Source organism: Amblyraja radiata, chromosome 2 (assembly GCF_010909765.2).
Source record: "Amblyraja radiata isolate CabotCenter1 chromosome 2, sAmbRad1.1.pri, whole genome shotgun sequence".
Taxonomy (NCBI): domain Eukaryota; kingdom Metazoa; phylum Chordata; class Chondrichthyes; order Rajiformes; family Rajidae; genus Amblyraja; species Amblyraja radiata.
Genome location: NC_045957.1, coordinates 126,936,011 through 126,956,032, shown reverse-complemented (window position 1 = coordinate 126,956,032; position 20,022 = coordinate 126,936,011). Strand labels below are relative to the sequence as shown.

Below are 20,022 nucleotides of genomic sequence, written 5' to 3'. Positions count from 1 at the left end.
TCTTGCACCTTCACGACTCTTGCGCACTTTCCTTACTCCTTTACTTCTATCTTTTTCTTAAAGCTCAAAAAATGAAGCGGTACAAAAAATGTATTAAGACATATGTGTTGTGTATTATTGTAACTTACCGTACTTCTAATAAAAGAAAAAAAATAAATAAAAAATAATAATAATAAATCCATGCTGACTTGGATCAAACCTATCCAAATGCGGCATTATTATTTCTTTAATAATGGACATCAGCATTTTCCCCACCATCGATGTCAGGCTAACTGGTCTATAATTTCCCGTTTTCGCTCTCGCTCCTTTCTTGAAAAGTGGGATAACTTTAGCTACCCTCCAATCCACAGGAACTGATCCTGAATCTAGAGAACATTGCAAAATGATCACCAATGTGTCCACGATTTCTAGAGCCACTTCCTTGAGTCCTATTATCTAAATGGTGGCCGACTAGGAAAAGGGGAGATGCAGCGAGACCTGGGTGTCATGGTACACCAGTCATTGAAAGTGGGCATGCACGTGCAGCAGGCAGTGAAGAAAGTGAATGGTATGTTAGCTTTCATAGCAAAAGGATTTGAGTATAGGAGCAGGGAGGTTCTACTGCAGTTGTACAGGGTCTTGGTGAGACCACACCTGGAGTATTGCATACAATTTTGGTCTCCAAATCTGAGGAAGGACATTATTGCCATAGAGGGAGTGCAGAGAAGGTTCACCAGGCTGATTCCTGGGATGTCAGGACTGTCTTATGAAGAAAGACTGGATAGACTTGGTTTATACTCTCTAGAATTTAGGAGATTGAGAGGGGATCTTATAGAAACTTACAAAATTCTTAAGGGGTTAGACAGGCTAGATGCAGGTAGATTGCTCCCGATGTTGGGGAAGTCCAGGACAAGGGGTCACAGCTTAAGGATAAGGGAGAAATCCTTTAAAACCGAGATGAGAAGAACTTTTTTCACACAGAGAGTGGTGAATCTCTGGAACTCTCTGCCACAGAGGGTAGTCGAGGCCAGTTCATTGGCTATATTTAAGAGGGAGTTAGATGTGGCCCTTGTGGCTAAGGGGATCAGAGGGTATGGAGAGAAGGCAGGTACGGGATACTGAGTTGGATGATCAGCCATGATCATATTGAATGGCGGTGCAGGCTCGAAGGGCCGAATGGCCTACTCCTGCACCTAATTTCTATGTTTCTATGTTTCTATGTTTCTATATATTAACGATTTAGATGAAGGGATTACAAGTAATATTAGCAAATTTGCAGATGACACAAAGCTGGGTGGCTGTGTGAACTGTGAGGAGAGTGCTATGAGAATGCTGAGTGACTTGGACAGGATGGGTGAGTGGGCAGATGCATGGCAGATGCAGTTTAATGTGGATAAATGCGAGGTTATCCACTTTGGTAGCAAAAACAGGAAGGCAGATTATTATCTAAATTATGTCAAATTGGGAAAAGGGGAAGTACAACGGGATCAGCCATGATCATATTGAATGGCGGTGCAGGCTTGAAGGGCCGAATGGCCTACTCCTGCACCTATTTTCTATGATCTGGGGGTCCTTGTACATCAGTCTATGAAAGTAAGCATGCAGGTACAGCAAGCAGTGAAGAAAGCGAATGGCATGTTGGCCTTCATAATGATGAGTATAGGAGCAAAGAGGTCCTTCTGCAGTTGTACAGGGCACTAGTGAGAACGCATCTGTAATATTGTGTGCAGTTTTGGTCTCTGAGGTTGAGGAAGGACATTCTTGCTATTGAGGGAGTGCAGCGTAGGTTCACAAGGTTAATTGTGAACGGGACTGTCATATGCTGAGAGAATGGAGCGGCTGGGCTTGTATACTCTGGAATTTAGAAGGATGAGAGGGGATTATTGATACCTATAACATTATTAAGGGTTTGAACACGCTAGAGACAGGAAACATGTTCCCAATGTTGGGGGAGTCCAGAACCAGGGGCCACATTAAGAATAAGGGGTAAGCCATTTAGAACGGAGATGAGGAAACATTTTTTCACACAGAGAGTTGTGAGTCTGTGGAATTCTCTGCCTCAGAGGGTGGTGGAGGCCGGTTCTCTGGATACTTTCAAGAGAGAGCTAGATAGGGTTCTTAAGTATAGCGGAGTCAGGGGATATGGGGAGAAGGTAGGAACGGGGTACCGATGGTGGATGATCAGCCATGATCACAATGACTCGAAGGGCTCGAAGGGCCGAATGGCCTACTCCTGCACCTATTGTCTATTGTCTACCCTGGAATGCAGACCATCAGGCCCTGGGGATTTATCAGCCTTCAGTCCCATCAGTACCAATACCATTTCTCGCCTAATACAAATTTCTTTCAGTTCCTCTGTCTCCTCTAGTACATCTAGTTGGGGAAGATAGCTCTAACTTGGATAACATTATGGCACAGCAGGCATTGCTGCCTCCTCTCAACTCCAGGGACACGGGTTCAATCCTGATCACCTGAGCTGTTTGCATGGAATTGCATATTTGATCTCCTTAAAGTCATACGAAGTGAGGCGTTTTACAAAAAACCTCTGTGTAATTTTCTTGACCACATCTGCATGGTCTCTGAATGGATTTCTGACATTGTCCAGTACCCTACTCTGTATAATTTAAGAATGAGCCCAAGATTTTTGCTTAAACTAGTTTTTGATTTTAATTATTGTTTTTAATTATTAAAAAATAGTATATATAACAAATGCTCCTTGAAAATTAGCAAGCTATTCCGCTATGACTGGCTCAAATGGCTATGTTGGTAGTTTAGATTGTCTTACAGCAAGTTTAATTGCCTGTTCAAACTCCCCCATTTGAGATTTATTAGTTGTGTTTTAATATATTTCCAATGTTGATTTTAAATGTATACTATATACTAAATAAGTGAAGATGTTCTACAAATGCGCCATAGAAAGCATTTTATCGGGATGCATCACCGCTTGGTTTGACCGCAAGAAATTGCAGCGAATGTGGACGGACCATCACACAAACCAACCTCCCTTCGATTGATTCCATTTATACCTCACGCTGCCTCGGCAAGGCCAGCAGCATAATCAAGGACGTCGCTCTCTCTTCTCCCCTCTCCAACTGGGCAAAAACGCACACCTCGAGATTCAGAGACAGTTTCTTCCCAGCTGTTATCAGGCAACCGAATCTTCCTACCGCAACTAGTAGCAATGTTACAAAATTTTGAGATTTTAAAAATCGTCTTTAATTTATCCCATCAGATAAAGCATAAAAATATGTTTAATTTGACACCTAATTAACTTTCATATCTTCAGTATTAAAAATGTTATGGCCATTTTCATACTCGGAAATTGGCATCTTGTTCCCTATTGCTTTCTCATTGACTTAACACAAAAGCTGTGATCGAGAACATTTAAAGGCCGATAACTTTCTTAAAATTTAAGAGAACTGAAAGAAATTTTCAGTTATTATAGATTGAAGCATTCTGAAACAAATATGAAACAATCTTACTTAGATGACTTGAAATTAAAGCATATAATTAGTTAGTTATCTAATTGTAGCTAATTACAAAATTCAATTACTAGATCTAAACATCTATCCATTTCTTAAGAATAGATTATCATTTTTAAATAGCCTAAGTGTCCAAATAACATTCACGCAATAATTCAGAATATAACATAATTTTTAAATCTCATTGTCATGGGTTTATAGGCCAAATGGAAGGAATTTAATGTTTAATACCTGTAAATTAATGGCCATTTAAATCAGCTTGCGAGTGGGTTTTACTGGAACGGGAACATTTAGAATGTTCAGATGCGGTGAATTTATACCCCCATATCAGCAGCAAATACACTGCCGGTTCTTCGGGGGGGGGGGGGAAATCACCGTTTCGCAACGTAAAATGTGAATTAAATACATCTTAAGCAACACTTTTATACATAAAAATAAACTACGTTCTTTTACCTGGTCCTGCATAAAATCCGTCCCAGTTGTCGGCATTGACAGCTTCAGAAGCTGCTTTTAAAATCATTCCAGCGATTAACTTGTCGGGTGAATTTTTTTTTCAAACACACAGAACGGCCGTAGAAACGATTCTTTAACAAAATCTTGCACTCCAACAAATATAATTCAGGACCAGGTCGGGAAAAAAACCCGTTTTAACCCCGCCCCTCCCCCCTCAAACACGCCAAAATCGCACACACGGCCAGTGGCAGAATTACAGCGCCGCTGAAGGTAAGTTTTGTAACATACCTACAACTAGAGAACAACCCTGAACTACTATCTACCTCATTGATGACCCTCAGACTATCTTTGCACTTACCTTGCACTAAAAATTATTCCCTTATCATATATCTATACACTGTAAATGGCTCGATTGTAATCATGCATTGTCTTTCCTCTGGTTAGCATGCAACAAAAGCTGATACTGTACCTCGGTACACGTGACAATAAACTAAACTGAACTGTACACCTAAATAGAATCTCCCATCTTCTATGCCTTACAAGCATTAAAGTAGTTGTGTGACCACTTTCCTGGATAACCTTAAATGTTTGTACCAAACACAATCAAGACTTTCATCAGAGCATTTTACTGTTGTACTATTTCATTTTAGTTTAGATTAACAAATCATCTAGAGCTAATAAAATCTGAAAATGTCCCTCCTCTCTTACTCTCAACCATGGATCAATAATTATTCAACTCTTCCTTAGAATCTTTTTATGAGGAATTCAATAGTGAGAAGGGAATTTGGATTTCTTTTTTGCAGCCTTCTAGTCTTATACTCATGAACAACAATGAAACAATTCATTGTGAAGTATGTCTTCCCTGCATGTTTTTTACAAAAAGTCACTTGTCAACAGAATAAAATGTTAAGCAAAATACAAAGTGTTGGGGGAACTAAGCAGGTCAGGCAGCATCTGTGGAGGAAATGAATTGGCAATGGTTTGGGTCGGGAACCTTCTTCTGAAGAAAGTCTGAAAAACTCCGACTTGAAACGTCACCTGTCCATTTCCTCTGCCTATGCTGCCTCAAACCTTAAGTTCATCCAACACTTTGTGCTTTGCTCCAGATTCCATTATTTGCAATTATTGTGTATGCAGAATTAATGTTGCTGTCAGTGAAAAGATTATTTGGCTAAGAAGTGCAAATGGATTAATATTGGGCAGCATGGATAAGTTGGGACAAAGGACTCTATAAATATCTAAACGTTATCATCTATAACCTAACCAATTCCAGCTTCCAGTTGATTTTTATTTATTGAGAATTAACTGGACCTGACATTAAAGCAAGTCAGAGGCGAAACTATTGAAAGGTCAGAGTTACTGTAAATGTTGGACTATGTCTTCATCATAAATACTGCAACTGAAAGAAATATGTCTCTTTCCAACAATGAATATTGAAAATTTCAATCACATTTACCCTTTGTGTTTTGGATTCCATTAATTTAAATGATGTTTTAAATTCTCCAAATACGTTTGCATTATCCCAATTTATACAATCCTAAAACTCTCCAAAGACTTGCTACTGGAACTCTCTGCCACAGAGGGTAGTCGAGGCCAGTTCATTGGCTATATTTAAGAGGGAGTTAGGTGTGGCCCTTGTGGCTAAAGGGATCAGGGGGTATGGAGAGAAGGCAGGTACGGGATACTGAGTTGGATGATCAGCCATGATCATATTGAATGGCGGTGCAGGCTCGAAGGGCCGAATGGCCTACTCCTGCACCTAATTTCTATGTTTCTATGTTTCTATGTTACTGTTCAGAATACAATGGTTCAGGAGTACAATGGTTGCTTTAGTTACCATTGTTACCATCTAGTTACCATGGTTAGTCGTTTTGCTGATTTTGGAATTTATTAAGCTGCATATTCTTATGGCATAACTAAATCATATTAAAATTAATTTATTTGAAGGGTTTTAATTTCCCATATGTCTAATTCCAATGAACATCCCTCAAAAAAGTTAATGATATCTATTCTCCTTTACCACCATTGTGTGCTTCACCAAAGTAATAACTTGGATTTCATCCCAGGGATTTATAGTCACATTTATCGTATTATGCATATGGATTAATATTGGGCAGCATGGATAAGTTGGGACAATATTGTGTTCACATATACTTCCTGATATGCAACATTTCTTGTTAAATGTTATAATATTGTTCTTGTTGAGATGCTCAAAGAGAAACAATGACACTTATTGGCCCAAGGTAGCTGAGATACCTTTGCTGCATTGTTAATTTTGCCTGCAACCCATTCACTCATCCCTTTTAGATTTTGATGCTTTCTTCTTCCATTTTCATTCCTACCAACTACTCTGCCTTTTCATGACCTAGGCCTTGCCTTCTGTTTTTAGACTTTCCTACCATGGGGGAAAAGACTATGGTTATTCACCTCATCTATGCCCCTCATGATTTTATAAACCTCTATAAGTTTACCCCTCAGCCTCCTGTGCTCCTTGGAAAGAAGACCCAGTCTGTCCAGTCTCTCTTTTTATCTCACACCAGGAAGTTACTGATAAATCTTTTTACACCCTTTCCAGTTTATTGACATCCTTCATGTAGCAGGAGGACCAGACCATATTCAGTGCTCCAAACGTAGCTTTACCAATGTCTTGTAAAGCTGTAGCATGACATCCCAATTCCTGTACTGTAAACCCTGAACAATAAAGGCAAGCATGTCAAACGCCTCTTTCGCTACTCTATCGTACGAAAAAACACCTCACATTTATTTGAATTAAACTCCATCACCCATTCATTGGCACATTGGCCCAGTTGATGAAGATTCCTCTGTAATCTTGGATGACCTATTCCACTGTCCACTATACCACCAATTTTTGTGTCATCCGCAAACTTGCAAACCATGCCACCTACATTCACATCCAAATTGTTAATATAAACATAAATTATTAATATTAATAACGAATAACATTGGACCCAGCACTGATCCCTTCAGCACACCACTTGTTCAAGGCCTCCAGTCTGAAAAACAAATCTCTACCACCACTCTACCACCACTATCTCATACCTTCAAGCCCACTTTGTGTCTAATTTTACTTCGGAGTCACGTGAGTGACTACGTGAAGACCCCGTCCAGCACGCATGCGCGACATAGCGTCTCACGCAGTGCACAGCGACGGACGGGAGTACGAGCTCTCCCGCAACAATTTGAAAACGGACCTTCAGGTAAGCAAAGGGGAGGACATGGTGTTTGCGAAACCTTGTTCTGTTTTATTTTTAAATAGGAATAGAACAGGGAAAACACCAAGGAAGGTCATTCCCATCGGGCTGCTATGGACCAGGAGGGTTCCAGCAGTGGGGGGGCGACCGGCGGCACATGGACCGCACAACGCTGTGGTCCACGGTCACTGACAGCATTCTGAGCCGAGCCCAGCGCCGCTAGCATAGCTCAAGGGAAAGTTGCCGACCAACCGCAGCGGGCTGGATGTAAGGCACAATTGAAGTCGGACCGGCGGTTCACTCAGAAGAGCCTGGCACGGTAGACTCCCGCCCGAGAGCGGCGAAAGGTGACCGTTTCAAGCCTTATGGAAAGGCTCTTGGAGCAAAAGCTCCAGCGAGACTTGCTCCAGGAGATGGGGCAAGCTCGCCAAGGGAGCACAAACACTCCCGCTCCGGTGCACTAACAGCACTGGCCATTGCATCTCCCTCAACAGAGGGGAGCGTTGGCGACCAGGACTGGGCTGGTCAAGAAGAGGGGTCACTGGCTGAAGAAAATCAGGAGTATGCTTGAGGTACAGGACCAGGAAGAGCTGCTGGGTGTGGTGAACCGCTACGTGGTAACACCGCGAGCGGGACGGCCGTTACAGCCTAAACTGGCGGCCAGCTTACTACCTGTCCTTTAAACCTCTCCAAGAGAGGTAGTCATTGAAGCGTTGGACTTTATCACGCCTCCCCAAAATTGCATTTGCTCAATCTGCCTGCCATTACAGGGGGTACATCGAGCAGGGTATTTAAACCCAAAAAACGTTAAATTGCAAAAAATGTAGATACCCCTGACGTCGGCTATCACTTAACATGTTCATTCCATGGACAGGATTGACATGCCAAAACACCCTGGCTTTACTGTGCAACACAGTGTGTGATTGACAACCTCTGGAAGGAGGTCATAAGACTTGCCCTCAACCTCAAAAATTTGCAGGACTGTATAGAACGCCGACCTCAGAACCACAGATCCTGCTATTTGGCAAAGAATGACCAAATCAAGCCTAAAATCTGGACGAAGAATCCAAGGCATTTGGCCTCATGAGGGCAGGACCTGGAATGAGCAAACCACGCAAAAACCCAGACGGCAGTACCTCTACGCATCCACCAGTAGGCATCTACTTCATGGTGTTGATGAAAGCTCGGGGCCCGCATACCATCCCTGCAAGTCTTTCGGGACAGGGCCCAGAGCGGGCCCCATGGAAAAAGCGCCATCCCCCAACAATGCCACCCTGAGAGACAAGGAACCAGAAACCGAAGAAATGAACACACCACCAAACAACAGTGGAGGTAGGTGGGTATGGTTCCTACCATCACATAAAAGGTGAGGGGATTGTGCTAACAGAGTGGGGGGGGGGGGGGGGGGGGGGGGACTACACCTGGTTTTGGAAGCATGAAGAACAATCACACTTGGTAGTTATATACCAAAACGTATTCAAGGATAAAAATTGAATTTAAGAACTTGCCACCAGTTCAACATGCACCCCAAAGGGGTGTTACCCTCTCACTAAAAAGAAAACACGAGGGACAAGCTGAACTGGAGAACACATACAAAGGGGTCATAAAGAAGTCTAAATATGAACCTTTGGAATTCGTATTAAATTTACTAAAAAAACAAAAAAGATGGTGAATGTCACACCATCATTGACTTAACCACATTGAATACTTTCATCAAGTATACACACTTTAATGGAAAACATTTGTAACTGCCAAACAATGGATTTCCTAAGGATACTTTATGGTAGGCATCGACTTAAAAGATGCATACTATTCAGTACCCATTCATAAAGATCATCGGAGATACCTAAAAATTTACCTGGATGGGGTAACTATGGCAGTACACATTACTGACTAATGGTCTAAATATGAGCCAAAACTGTTTTCCAAGATATTTAAACCAGCCCTGACACTATTAAGGAAACATATTGTCATGGCATATCTCAATGATATTTAACAACAGACAAAACCATGGAAATAGCTAATTCAGCAGCATTAGCTACTAAAAACTTATTTAGCCTGGGCTTTGTCATACAATCCAGATAAATCTACATTGACACCATCCACAACTATGGACTATCTGGTATTCAATTAACTCAGTCGACATGTCTATAACGTTGCCAAAAGGAAAGTCAGCAGAATTGGCACAAACCTGTAACAAATTAATGGTTAACAATCAACCAACCATTCGACAAAGTGGCAAGAGTAATTGGGAAATTAGTAGCAGCATTACCAGCTACTTAACTTGGACCTTTCCATTAGAGCAAAGGTGCTAGCGTTTTAAACAAAATAACCCATATCCAGAACAGGTGGTAGATGGACTAATCTAGAGTCATCACCACTACAGACACTGGACATAAAACCTAGTTGGAAATGTTGGGTGGGTTCTATGGGTTAAAAGCATATTGTTCAATAGTGCACCATTTTGCATGTTCGTTTACAATTTGACAATATCACAGTGGTGGCCTATACTAACCACATGGGCGGAATAAAATCGATATCATGTGACAATTGATTAACACAATTTGGTAATGGTATGTCGTCAAACATATTTGGCTATCAGCAACTTACCTACCAGGTAAGCTAAATACTGTGGCAGACATGTTAAACCTCAAAGTATTTGCTGAAATTACAAGTAATATGGAACACCAGATATCGATTTCTTTGCATTCCGACTGAATCACCACATACCGATGTATGTCGCTTGGGAACCAAACCTTGAGGCAGCGGCGATGGATACATTCTCACTGAACTGGGGGGGGAACTAATCTCTATGTCCCCCCCCCCCCCTTTCTGCCTCATCAGTCAGGTACTACGCAAAATACAGATGAACTTTGCTTCGGACTTTTTGGTAGTACCCGACTGGCCTACACAGTCATGGTTCCCAATGATCCTTGACAGGGTCATTGAAACCCATGACCATTCCCCACGGACCAGATCTACTGATCCACCCTGTATCAGGCGAAAGCCACCCATGCCATGACAGAATAAGCCTACTGGGTTGCAGATTCCAAAAAGACCTTTTGATGGACCTGGGATTGTCAAATAGGACCATGGACATGATGACAGCACCTCACCGACTTCCACCAAGAAACAATATCTCTCCAGTATAAGAAAATGGGAAACATACTGCTCGAGAACAAAGACAACCTACTAATCAACCACCATACCTATGTACCGGAGTTCCTGTCCTGCCTTCACCACGATGAAGGTCTGAACTATAGCACTATCAAATGTGTTAGAAGTGCACTGTCAGCCTATCTAAGACAGGCACCAAGGGAAACAGGCCATAGGTCTCATTCACTGGTGGCCAAATTAATGAGAGGTACCTTCTATTCAAAACCCCTAGACCTAGATATACCAAGATCTGGGATGTCAGCATTGTCCTGACATACCTAAGGGATGGCCACCAGCCAGATTCCTTACTCTGAAAACAGCTACCCTGTATACGGCCATATTGATGGCTTAGTCTCAGCATAAGGGTCCAGTCCTTTTACCTACTCAGACTGAACAATATGGTCGTAACATCAGACCAAATAACATTCACCATTCAGGAGCTGGTAAAACAGAGTAGGCCAGGAACTTCAGGACTCATTATGGAATTCCGGGCGTACCCACCTGACCACCGTTATATGCCATGACTCACCTTCTACAATATATCATCACAACCTAAAATTCCCGAGGGAGACAAAAATAGGTCAGCCACAAAAAAACCACTGGGTCAGGGTACCGAGTCAAACCATCTCTAGATAGTTCAAACAGGTATTGGGAGCTGCTGGAGGGGATACCGATATTTACACATCTCACTCCACCAGAGCAGCGTCCACGTTGGCAGCTAACAGTATGGATGTGCCACTGGACCTAACCTGGTAACAGCGGGGTGGTCCATGGGAAGAACTTTCAAACATTCTACAACAAGCCATTATAAAACCTGTTTTCACTTGCAGAGCATTAATTTCTTTGTTATTATTTTCAAATAATACCATTGTTGTTTTACAAACAGATTCATGTTTGATTACAATAACATACTTCCTCCCTTGGATGACTTCGGCTGCGAGTGAAGTATGGATTGTTACACGGTTTGAAATCACAGAGCTTTAAAATCTTATCGTAGTCACTCACGTGACTCCGAAGTAAAATAGGGAAGATTAAACAAGAACTTACCAGTTAGAAGTTTGATCTGTATTTTATGAGGAGTTACGATGAGGGATTACGTGCCCTCCGCTCCCGCCCTCAATTATAGAGATATATATATAGATCAACTGGTATCTTAGTTCTCCTTATCTTTACTATGTTTATTTCAATTATTGTGATTTCTGTGATTCCACACCGCTGCTTTGAAGTATGTCGCGCATGCATGCTGGACGGGTTCTTCACGTAATCCCTCATCGTAACTCCTCATAAAATACAGATCAAACTTCAAACTGGTAAGTTCTCGTTTAATCTTACTATTGGCTAGCTCATCCCGTATCAAATGTCAACTAAGTTACCAAACTAATCTACCATCTGATACCTTGTTAAAGGGCTTGCTAGAGTCCATGTTTTTTGTCACCAAATAACGCAAGCAAATTTGTGAGATATATTTACCATGCACAACATCATGCTAAATATTCGTAATCAGTCCTTGCCTTTCCAAATATATGTAGATCCTCTCCCTCAATTTACTTTCCAATAATGACACATCAATACCGCCAGCGGGCTGGCTACCGAAGCTGAAGGGAGGAATGTGGACACATTCTCGCTGTCCGAGCACGACGTGAGGAGGGCTCTGACACGGGTGAACACGAGAAAAGCTGCAGGCCCCGATGGCATCTCGGGGCGAGTACTCAAGTCCTGTGCTACACAGCTAGCTCCGGTGCTCATTACATTATTCAACCTCTCCCTGGACAAGTCCGTGGTCCCTGCCTGCTTCAAAAAATCTATAATTGTACCGGTACCTAAAAATGCCTCCCCAGCTTGTCTGAATGACTACCGTCCGGTGGCCCTTACCTCGGTAGTCATGAAATGCTTTGAGAGGCTGGTGAAGAAACACATCTGCGCCTTCCTCCCTCGGAACATGGACCCGTTGCAGTTCGCATACCGTCCGAACAGATCCACGGACGATGCGGTCTCCCAGGTCTTGCACACTGCTCTCTCCCATCTGGACAGCCAGAAGGGGGGCTACGTGAGGATGCTGTTCATAGACTACAGTTCAGCCTTCAACACGATAGTCCCCACCAGACTGGCCGGGAAGCTAATAGAATTGGGGCTCAACACCTCCCTGTGTGCCTGGGTCCTGGACTTTCTCACCGCCAGGCCCCAGGTAGTCAAGATGGGAGGGAATACATCGAAGTCCCTCACCCTGAGCACAGGATCGCCCCAGGGTTGCGTCCTCAGCCCCCTATTGTACTCCCTGTACACACATGACTGTGTGGCTAGGTTCAGCTCCAACTCAATAATTAAGTTTGCTGATGACCCTGTGGTGGTGGGCCTGATCTCAGACAATGATGAGAAGGCCTACCGGGAGGAGGTAGCTGATCTAGCACTCTGGTGCCAGGATAACAGCCTCCTCTTGAACATCAAAAAAACGAAGGAGCTGATCATGGACTTTAGGAGGGCACATCATCCGAGGACGTACACTCCATTGTGGGTAAATGGGGATCCTGTGGATAGGGTGAACTGTTTTAAATATCTGGGAGTCCACATCTCCGAGGATATGACATGGGCATCACACGCCTCAGCACTCGTGAGTAAGGCAAGGCAGCGCCTTTACCACCTCAGGCAATTGAGGAAATTCAGAGTGTCTCCGAGGATCCTCCAGTGCTTCTACGCAGCGGCGGTGGAAAGCATCTTGTCCGGAAACATTACCATCTGGTTTGGGAATTGCTCTGCCAAGGACAAGAAGGCTCTGCAGAGAGTAGTGCGTTCGGCCGAACGCACTATGGGAACTTCACTTGCCCCCCTGCAGGAACTATACATCAGGAGGTGCAACTCCAGAGCCAACAATATCATGAGAGACCCCTTCCACCCCTGCAACGGACTGTTCCAGCTGCTACGGTCAGGCAAACGCCTCCGTTGCCATGCGGTGAGAACAGAGAGGTTGAGAAGGAGTTTCTTCCCAGAGGCCATTCGGACTGTAAATGCCTATCTCACCAGGGACTAACTCTACTGAACGTTTTTCCTTCCATTATTTATTATGTAAAGGTATATGTGTGTTATGATTGTGTTTATAGATTGTTTGTCTTTTTGCACAAAAGTCCGCGAGCATTGCCACTTTCATTTCACTGCACATCTCGTATGTGTATGTGACAAATAAACTTGACTTGACTTAACTATTGTTAGACTTGCAAACTATTCCACAGAATGGGAGAGGAGGTGCTTGATGGGTGGTTAATTTATGGGTTGTACATTCCTTCTGTTTAAGCCGGCTTCTGGGTGCTCTTGACCATTGACCTTTGTTGCGAATGGACATGCCATCAATTGGGTGGCAGAGGTCATGTATCCTGTGCCAGGTGGTCATCTTCCTTATGTATAGAAATATACAAATAGGAGGAGGATATTTAGCACCTAAAATCCGTCCCACCAATTAATACGATCATTGCTGATCTGTAATTTAACTTCATAAATCTAGATTTTCAGCATATTGTTTAAGGCCCTTTGGTAAGCAAAAATCTCACAGTCTTAGATTTTACAATGTGATTTTAACATTAGTTGCCTTTTGTAGAAGAGAGTTCCAATCTCTTGAAAGATCTGACAACTTTTGTGCTATATCTTGATGTCATGGATAGCCACAACCGGTAAATACACCAGGAGGAACATTATAGCCAAAATGTTTTAGATTCCAGGAATTCAAATTATCTTTTAAATCTCCATTTACAAGCTAGCATCATCCCAACTCATGTGACCCAAAAATCTGGCAGAGATCCTGGGATCTAAATTGCAGATGATGAGTAGGAAAAACATGGAAGGTCCAGTAGCTCACTAATAACCCATAGCCATATCTAGGTTTACTCAGTGCTTAAGCTCAGACTCCACTGAAAGCCAGATCAACTTCTCAACTACAGAGAGGCAGTAACTGTTTGCCAGAAGGCATATTTTGATGACCTCCTCAACCACTACTTCATCCTTGCTGTAAGTGCCCTTAAATACATCCCACAGCCACGTAAAACTATCCATGTATTCTTAAGCTCCAGGTCTTTTTTCCCAAGACACCAGAGGAAGATTGTCATTCTTAAACACTTCTCTAGGCAGAACAGAAACCCATTGCATTTCAAATTTAAACATTTGGCTCTTTGTTAACCTCATTATATTCAAATCTGACCTGCTGTAAAACCATCATCATTTCAATTTGCCTTTAGCAATGAAATTCAATGTGAATTTATCATTTATAATTTTACAAGAACAGAAAAGACGTCAGATTTTTATTCTTTGTTTAATTAATTTTTGTATTTGATTATGAAGAGAGAAGAGTCCTTAGAACAATATTAAACACTGATAGGCAGCGTAGAGCTTTGGTAAATTGCTCATTGTTCTATAATGTATTCACTTTTCTACTACATCGAGCAGAAATCTTGCCCTTAAAGCTATTTAAACCATTTAGCAGCAATCGCAAGTTTTACTTGTCCACTTGCTCTTCAAATAAGTCTTAATTTTATGCACAATGCAGCCAGATAGTACCTCAGTATGAAGCAAGCTTCAAATTTATGGTAATGTATATTGACAGCAAAAATTATTTGTACTATATAACAATAGTTTCATAGCATGGCATTATAGGGACTAAATTGGACAATCTCTGAAAACAGGATTGAGAATTTTGTGCGTGTGGAAATTGATCCAGGAAGCACGGTAAAGTCATGCAGCTCACTTTAATGGTTCCAGCTCTGTCCAACCCCAATTGAGCAGTTAACCACTTAGGTAACCTTGGCAGAGTTTAGTTTAGTTTATTTTAGTTTAATTATAACAGCCCACAAACAGGCTCTTCAGCCGACCGAGCCCGCGACGACCAGCGATCTCCGCGTACACTAACACTATCCTTCACACAGTAGGACAATTTACAGTTTTACTAAAACCAATTAGCCTACGAACCTGTACGTTTCTGGAGTGTGAGGAAAAAACTGGAGCACACGCGGCAAACCCCACACAGGGCATGGAGAGAACGTACACACTTCTTACAGACAGCACCTGGAGTCAGGATCGAACCCGGGTCTCGCCCTCTGCGCCACCATGCTGAGGATCCAATTCAATGAGTAATGCCCCTGTCCCACTTTGGAAACCTGAACGGAAACCTCTGGAGACTTTGCGCCCCACCCAAGGTTTCCGTGCGGTTCCCGGAGGTTGCAGGTGGTTGCCGGAGGTTGCAGGTAGTGGAAGCAGGTAGGGAGACTGACAAAAACCTCCGGGAACTGCACGGAAACCTTGGTTGGGTAGCAAAGTCTCCAGAGGTTTCCGTTCAGGTTTCCTAAGTGGGACAGGGGCATTATAGTTTGCTTGCACCACTTGAAAAGGTGATTGTGAATTGCTGTGAACTCACAGCACCCAGCGGAGAGCAGGCTTCAGATTTAGAAGAGGGAGGCCTAGGATTAGACTGAAGAGTTCCCAACCTTAAAATGCTGTCTGTCCATTTCCCACCACAGATGCTGCTTGACCCACTGAGTTCCTCCTGCTGTTTGTTTTTGAATCAGGCTTCACACTTATCTGGTTTTGTCCAGGAGCTGAAGAGGCGGGGAGATATCTGGAAGCAGATGGGACCAGGTAGCCCTTTGGATAGAACAAAGTGCCTCCCATGTAGGTAATTGCTGGGCATCTAAACCGGATGATCTTCAAACATTTTATTTAATATGTGGGGATTAGGTCAATGATGGTCAATGTTAGGTCAACAATTAGGTTTTCAAATGCGATAATCCACCAATAACAATACCAGCCTCACTACCTGTTCAATCCACCAAAGGCTATGCAGCACCACTTCTCGCCAAGCTGCTAACAATCTCCATCAATTAATACTCGTACCAAACATTCATAAGCTTTCCACAGCCTTATGCACTTCTGCAAAAGTCCACAACCAAATTGCGCAGTTTGCACACACGGCCAATTGTTCAACTATAACAGCCATATCTCCCAAACATTGTACAACACATCAAGTACATAAAATTATGAGAGGGTATTATTATTAGGTAGGGTAGTGAGTCAGAATCTTTCTCCCTGGGCAGAAATATCAAATGTAGAGGGTATAGCCTTATGCTGAGAGGGTCAAATTTTAAAGGAGATGTGCAGGACAAGTCATAATTTAGACAGTGATGGGTGCAAGGAACACGCTGCTGGAGCTGGCGTGGAGGCCAATACGATGGTGGCATTAAGAGTCTTTTAGATATAGAGTATACTTAGATTTTAGAGTATGCAGGGAATGCAGGTATATTGATCTCCTAATCTGAGGAAAGACATTCTTGCCATAGAGGGAGTACAGAGAAGGTTCACCAGACTGATTCCTGGGATGGCAGGACTTTCATATGAAGAAAGACTGGATAGACTAGGCTTGTACTCGCTAGAATTTAGAAAATTGAGGGGGGATCTTATAGAAACTTACAAAATTCTTAAGGGGTTGGACAGGCTAGATGCAGGAAGATTATTCCCGATGTTGGGCAAGTCCAGAACTAGGGGCCACAGTTTAAGGATAAGAGGGAAGTCTTTTAGGACTGAGATGAGAAAATCATTTTTTACACAGAGTGGTGAATCTCTGGAATTCTCTGCCACAGAAGGTAGTTGAGGCCAGTTCATTGGCTACATTTAAGAGGGAGTTAGATGTGGCCCTTGTGGGATCAGGGGGTATGGAGAGAAGGCAGGGATGGGATATTGGATGATCAGCCATGATCATATCGAATGGCAGTGCAGGCTCAAAGGGCCGAATGGTCTACTCCTGCACCTATTTTCTATGTTTCTATGTTTCTATTATCAGACAGGGGAGATTAGTTTATCTTGGCATCATATTCGGCATGGACATTGTGGGCCGAAGGGCTTGTTCCTGTGCTGTACTGTTTTATGTTCTATTTTCCTCTTACCTGAAAAAAGACATATTAACATTTGAGGAAATCTGAAGGAGATTCGCCAAGTTATTCCAGGGAATACAAGTTTGTCCTCTTGAAAGAGGCTGGATAGTTTGGGTTTATATACCTCAAGATTTCGAAGAATATGGGATAACCTCTTTCATGCAAATCAGATTCTAAGGGGGCTTGACGTAATAGATTCTGAGGCATTTTCCCTGCTGGAGAGTCTCGAACGAAGGGGTTGATCTTCTAAAACTTATGTACATAGAAATTGAAGTCTCTGGAATTCTCTATCCCTGAGAATGGTGGATGCCAGATTATTAAATATGCATAAGGAGGAGATAGAAAAAGTATTCCAACATTCAAGAAGATGAAGGTTATATGGAACTGGCGCAGAATGGACTTGAGGCCAACATAGATCAGCATGATAATATTGCAAGGCAGGCCAGGTAAGAGGTCAGGTGGTCTACTCCTGCTCCAATTTCCTCAAGTTCTAGTTCTTTTCATCAAAAACACATCACAGTATGTTTAAAGCTGGTCCACTTTAAGTATGAACCAAATATTTAATTAACTTGAAACCTTCAGCATGCCTTGTACAACTAGTCATCACCTACCTGTTGGAGGATGTGGACTTGGTTCCTGTTGAAATGCAGCGTTGGAGCTAATGCATTCCTTCGTGAAGGTGATGTCATCAAGTGATATGACTCCCTTTGACCCTTTGCCCACCCGTCCTTCGATCATTATCTCAAAGTCTTCATCAGCTCTGAGGGCTGTTTCAGCTCGTTGCCAATAATGACCTTGGTCACCTGTTAAGTTCAAAAGTGGTTTGCGCCGACCGGATAAAGTCCACAGATATACAATTAACGATCCGTTGATGTCTCCTGCCATATGGTAATAAAAAATAAGCTGCCAAAGAAACAGAAACAGCATTCTCAACCAAAGAGCTTAAGATTTTGCACATATGGTTCATAAAACTATTCAGCTGTAATTTTATCAACATATTTTACATTCAAAACAACATGTGTAATAACAACACAATAGGGCGGCACAGTGGCGCAGCTGTAGAGTTGCTGCCTTACAGCGCCAGGGACCTGGGTTCGATCCTGACCACAGGTGCTGTCTGTAAGGAGTTTATACGTTCTCCCCATTCCTCAGTTTCCTCCGACATTCCAAAGATGCGCAGGGTTGTAGGTTAAGTGACTTCTGCAAAATTGTCCCTGGTGTTTAGTGTATGGGTGATCGTGGTCAGCGCAGACTCGGTGAGCCGATGGGCCTATTTCCACGCTGTATCTCCAAACTAAACGAAACTAAATTGCTTACTGTTATCCTACTACAAAATAAAACCATTCGGCATAGCCATGCTTGAAAAGGAATGCATTAAAAAGAAATCTCAAGAAACAATAGTTCAATTGCTGCAACAGGTTTGTGGGGTAAATGTGAAAACAGTTTGTATTGATGTGCTCAAATAAAAATTTGATTTATTGGTGGATATTTGAAGTGGTCTTTCAGAAAAAATTGATTTACTGAAATACAATGAATAATTGAAGGTATGACGTGATGTGTTACATGCGCTTGATGACAACCCTCGGACTATCCTTGACCGGACTTTGCTGGCTTTACCTTGCATTAAATGTTATTCCCTTATCATGTATCTATGCACTGTAAATGGTTTGATTGTAAACATGTATTGTCTTTCTGCTGACTGGTTAGCACGCAACACAAGCTTTTCATTGTACCTGTACACTGTACACGTGACAATAAATGAAACTAAAATGAACTGATTCGTAAATCTGACCATGCATCTTTCTCTTACAAGCCCACTTTCAAAGAAATACAATTCTCTTGCTTCTCTGCTGTCCAGAACATTTTGTGCTATCATCATCATCACATGCTTGCTCACTTAATTGTTGCCACGCACAATTTATTTATTGTTAAGATATTCTTACTTAATGTGCAGAAGGTTAAATGGAAAGAAAACCATTATACAGTGAAATATGGAAAGAGACCAACCATGCCTGTGCTGGATCTTTGCAAGGGGCCACCAATTAACCCTCATCTGTTGTACTTTGCCTCTGCCTTCAAGTATTTATTCAAAGTTTATTTGAACGTTACTGGTGAATCTATCTCATCATCACCCTATAACATAGAAACATAGAAAATAGGTGCAGGAGTAGGTCATTCGGCCCTTCGAGCCTGCACCGCCATTCAATATGATCATGGCTGATCATCCAACTCAGTATCCTGTACCTGCCTTCTCTCCATACCCCCTGATCCCTTTAGCCACAAGGGCCACATCTATCTCCCTCTTAAATATAGCCAATGAACTGGCCTCAACTACCTTCTGTGGCAGAGAATTCCACAGATTCACCACTCTCCGTGTGAAAAATGTTTTTCTCATCTCGGTCCTAAAAGACTTCCCTCTTATCCTTAAACTGTGACCCCTAGTTCTGGACTTCCCCAACATCGGGAATAGTCTTCCTGCATCTAGCCTGTCCAACCCCTTAAGAATTGTGTAAGTTTCAATAAGATCCCCCCTCAATCTTCTGAATTCCAGCGTGTACAAGCCGAGTCTATAAAGTAGTACATCCCCGATTAAAACAAATCAGCGCATGTTTTGTTTTACTCATGGTGACAATCACTATAAATGCATGCAACTTTGCTAGTAACTTTTCTACCTTTCTCCTCATTTACATCATTAAACTTATTTATTGCCCAGCAGCTCTAGCACCAACCAAAATGAATTGGTTTAAAAGTGGTAATAAACCACATCTGCACTAGTCTTTGAAACATAGAAACATAGAAAATAGATGCAGGAGGAGGCCATTCGGCCCTTTGAGCCAG

General features: G+C 42.4%; 1 protein-coding gene across 1 annotated transcript in view; it reads right to left on the bottom strand.

The window, feature by feature from the left end:
* Positions 1 to 20,022, bottom strand: part of malrd1 (MAM and LDL receptor class A domain containing 1) — a 343,320-nt gene that overhangs the window by 175,368 nt on the left and 147,930 nt on the right. The window contains exon 23 of the mRNA XM_033040137.1: positions 17,796 to 18,087. Coding sequence (XP_032896028.1) covers positions 17,796 to 18,087 — 292 coding nt within the window. The remainder of the gene's footprint in view (positions 1 to 17,795; positions 18,088 to 20,022) is intronic.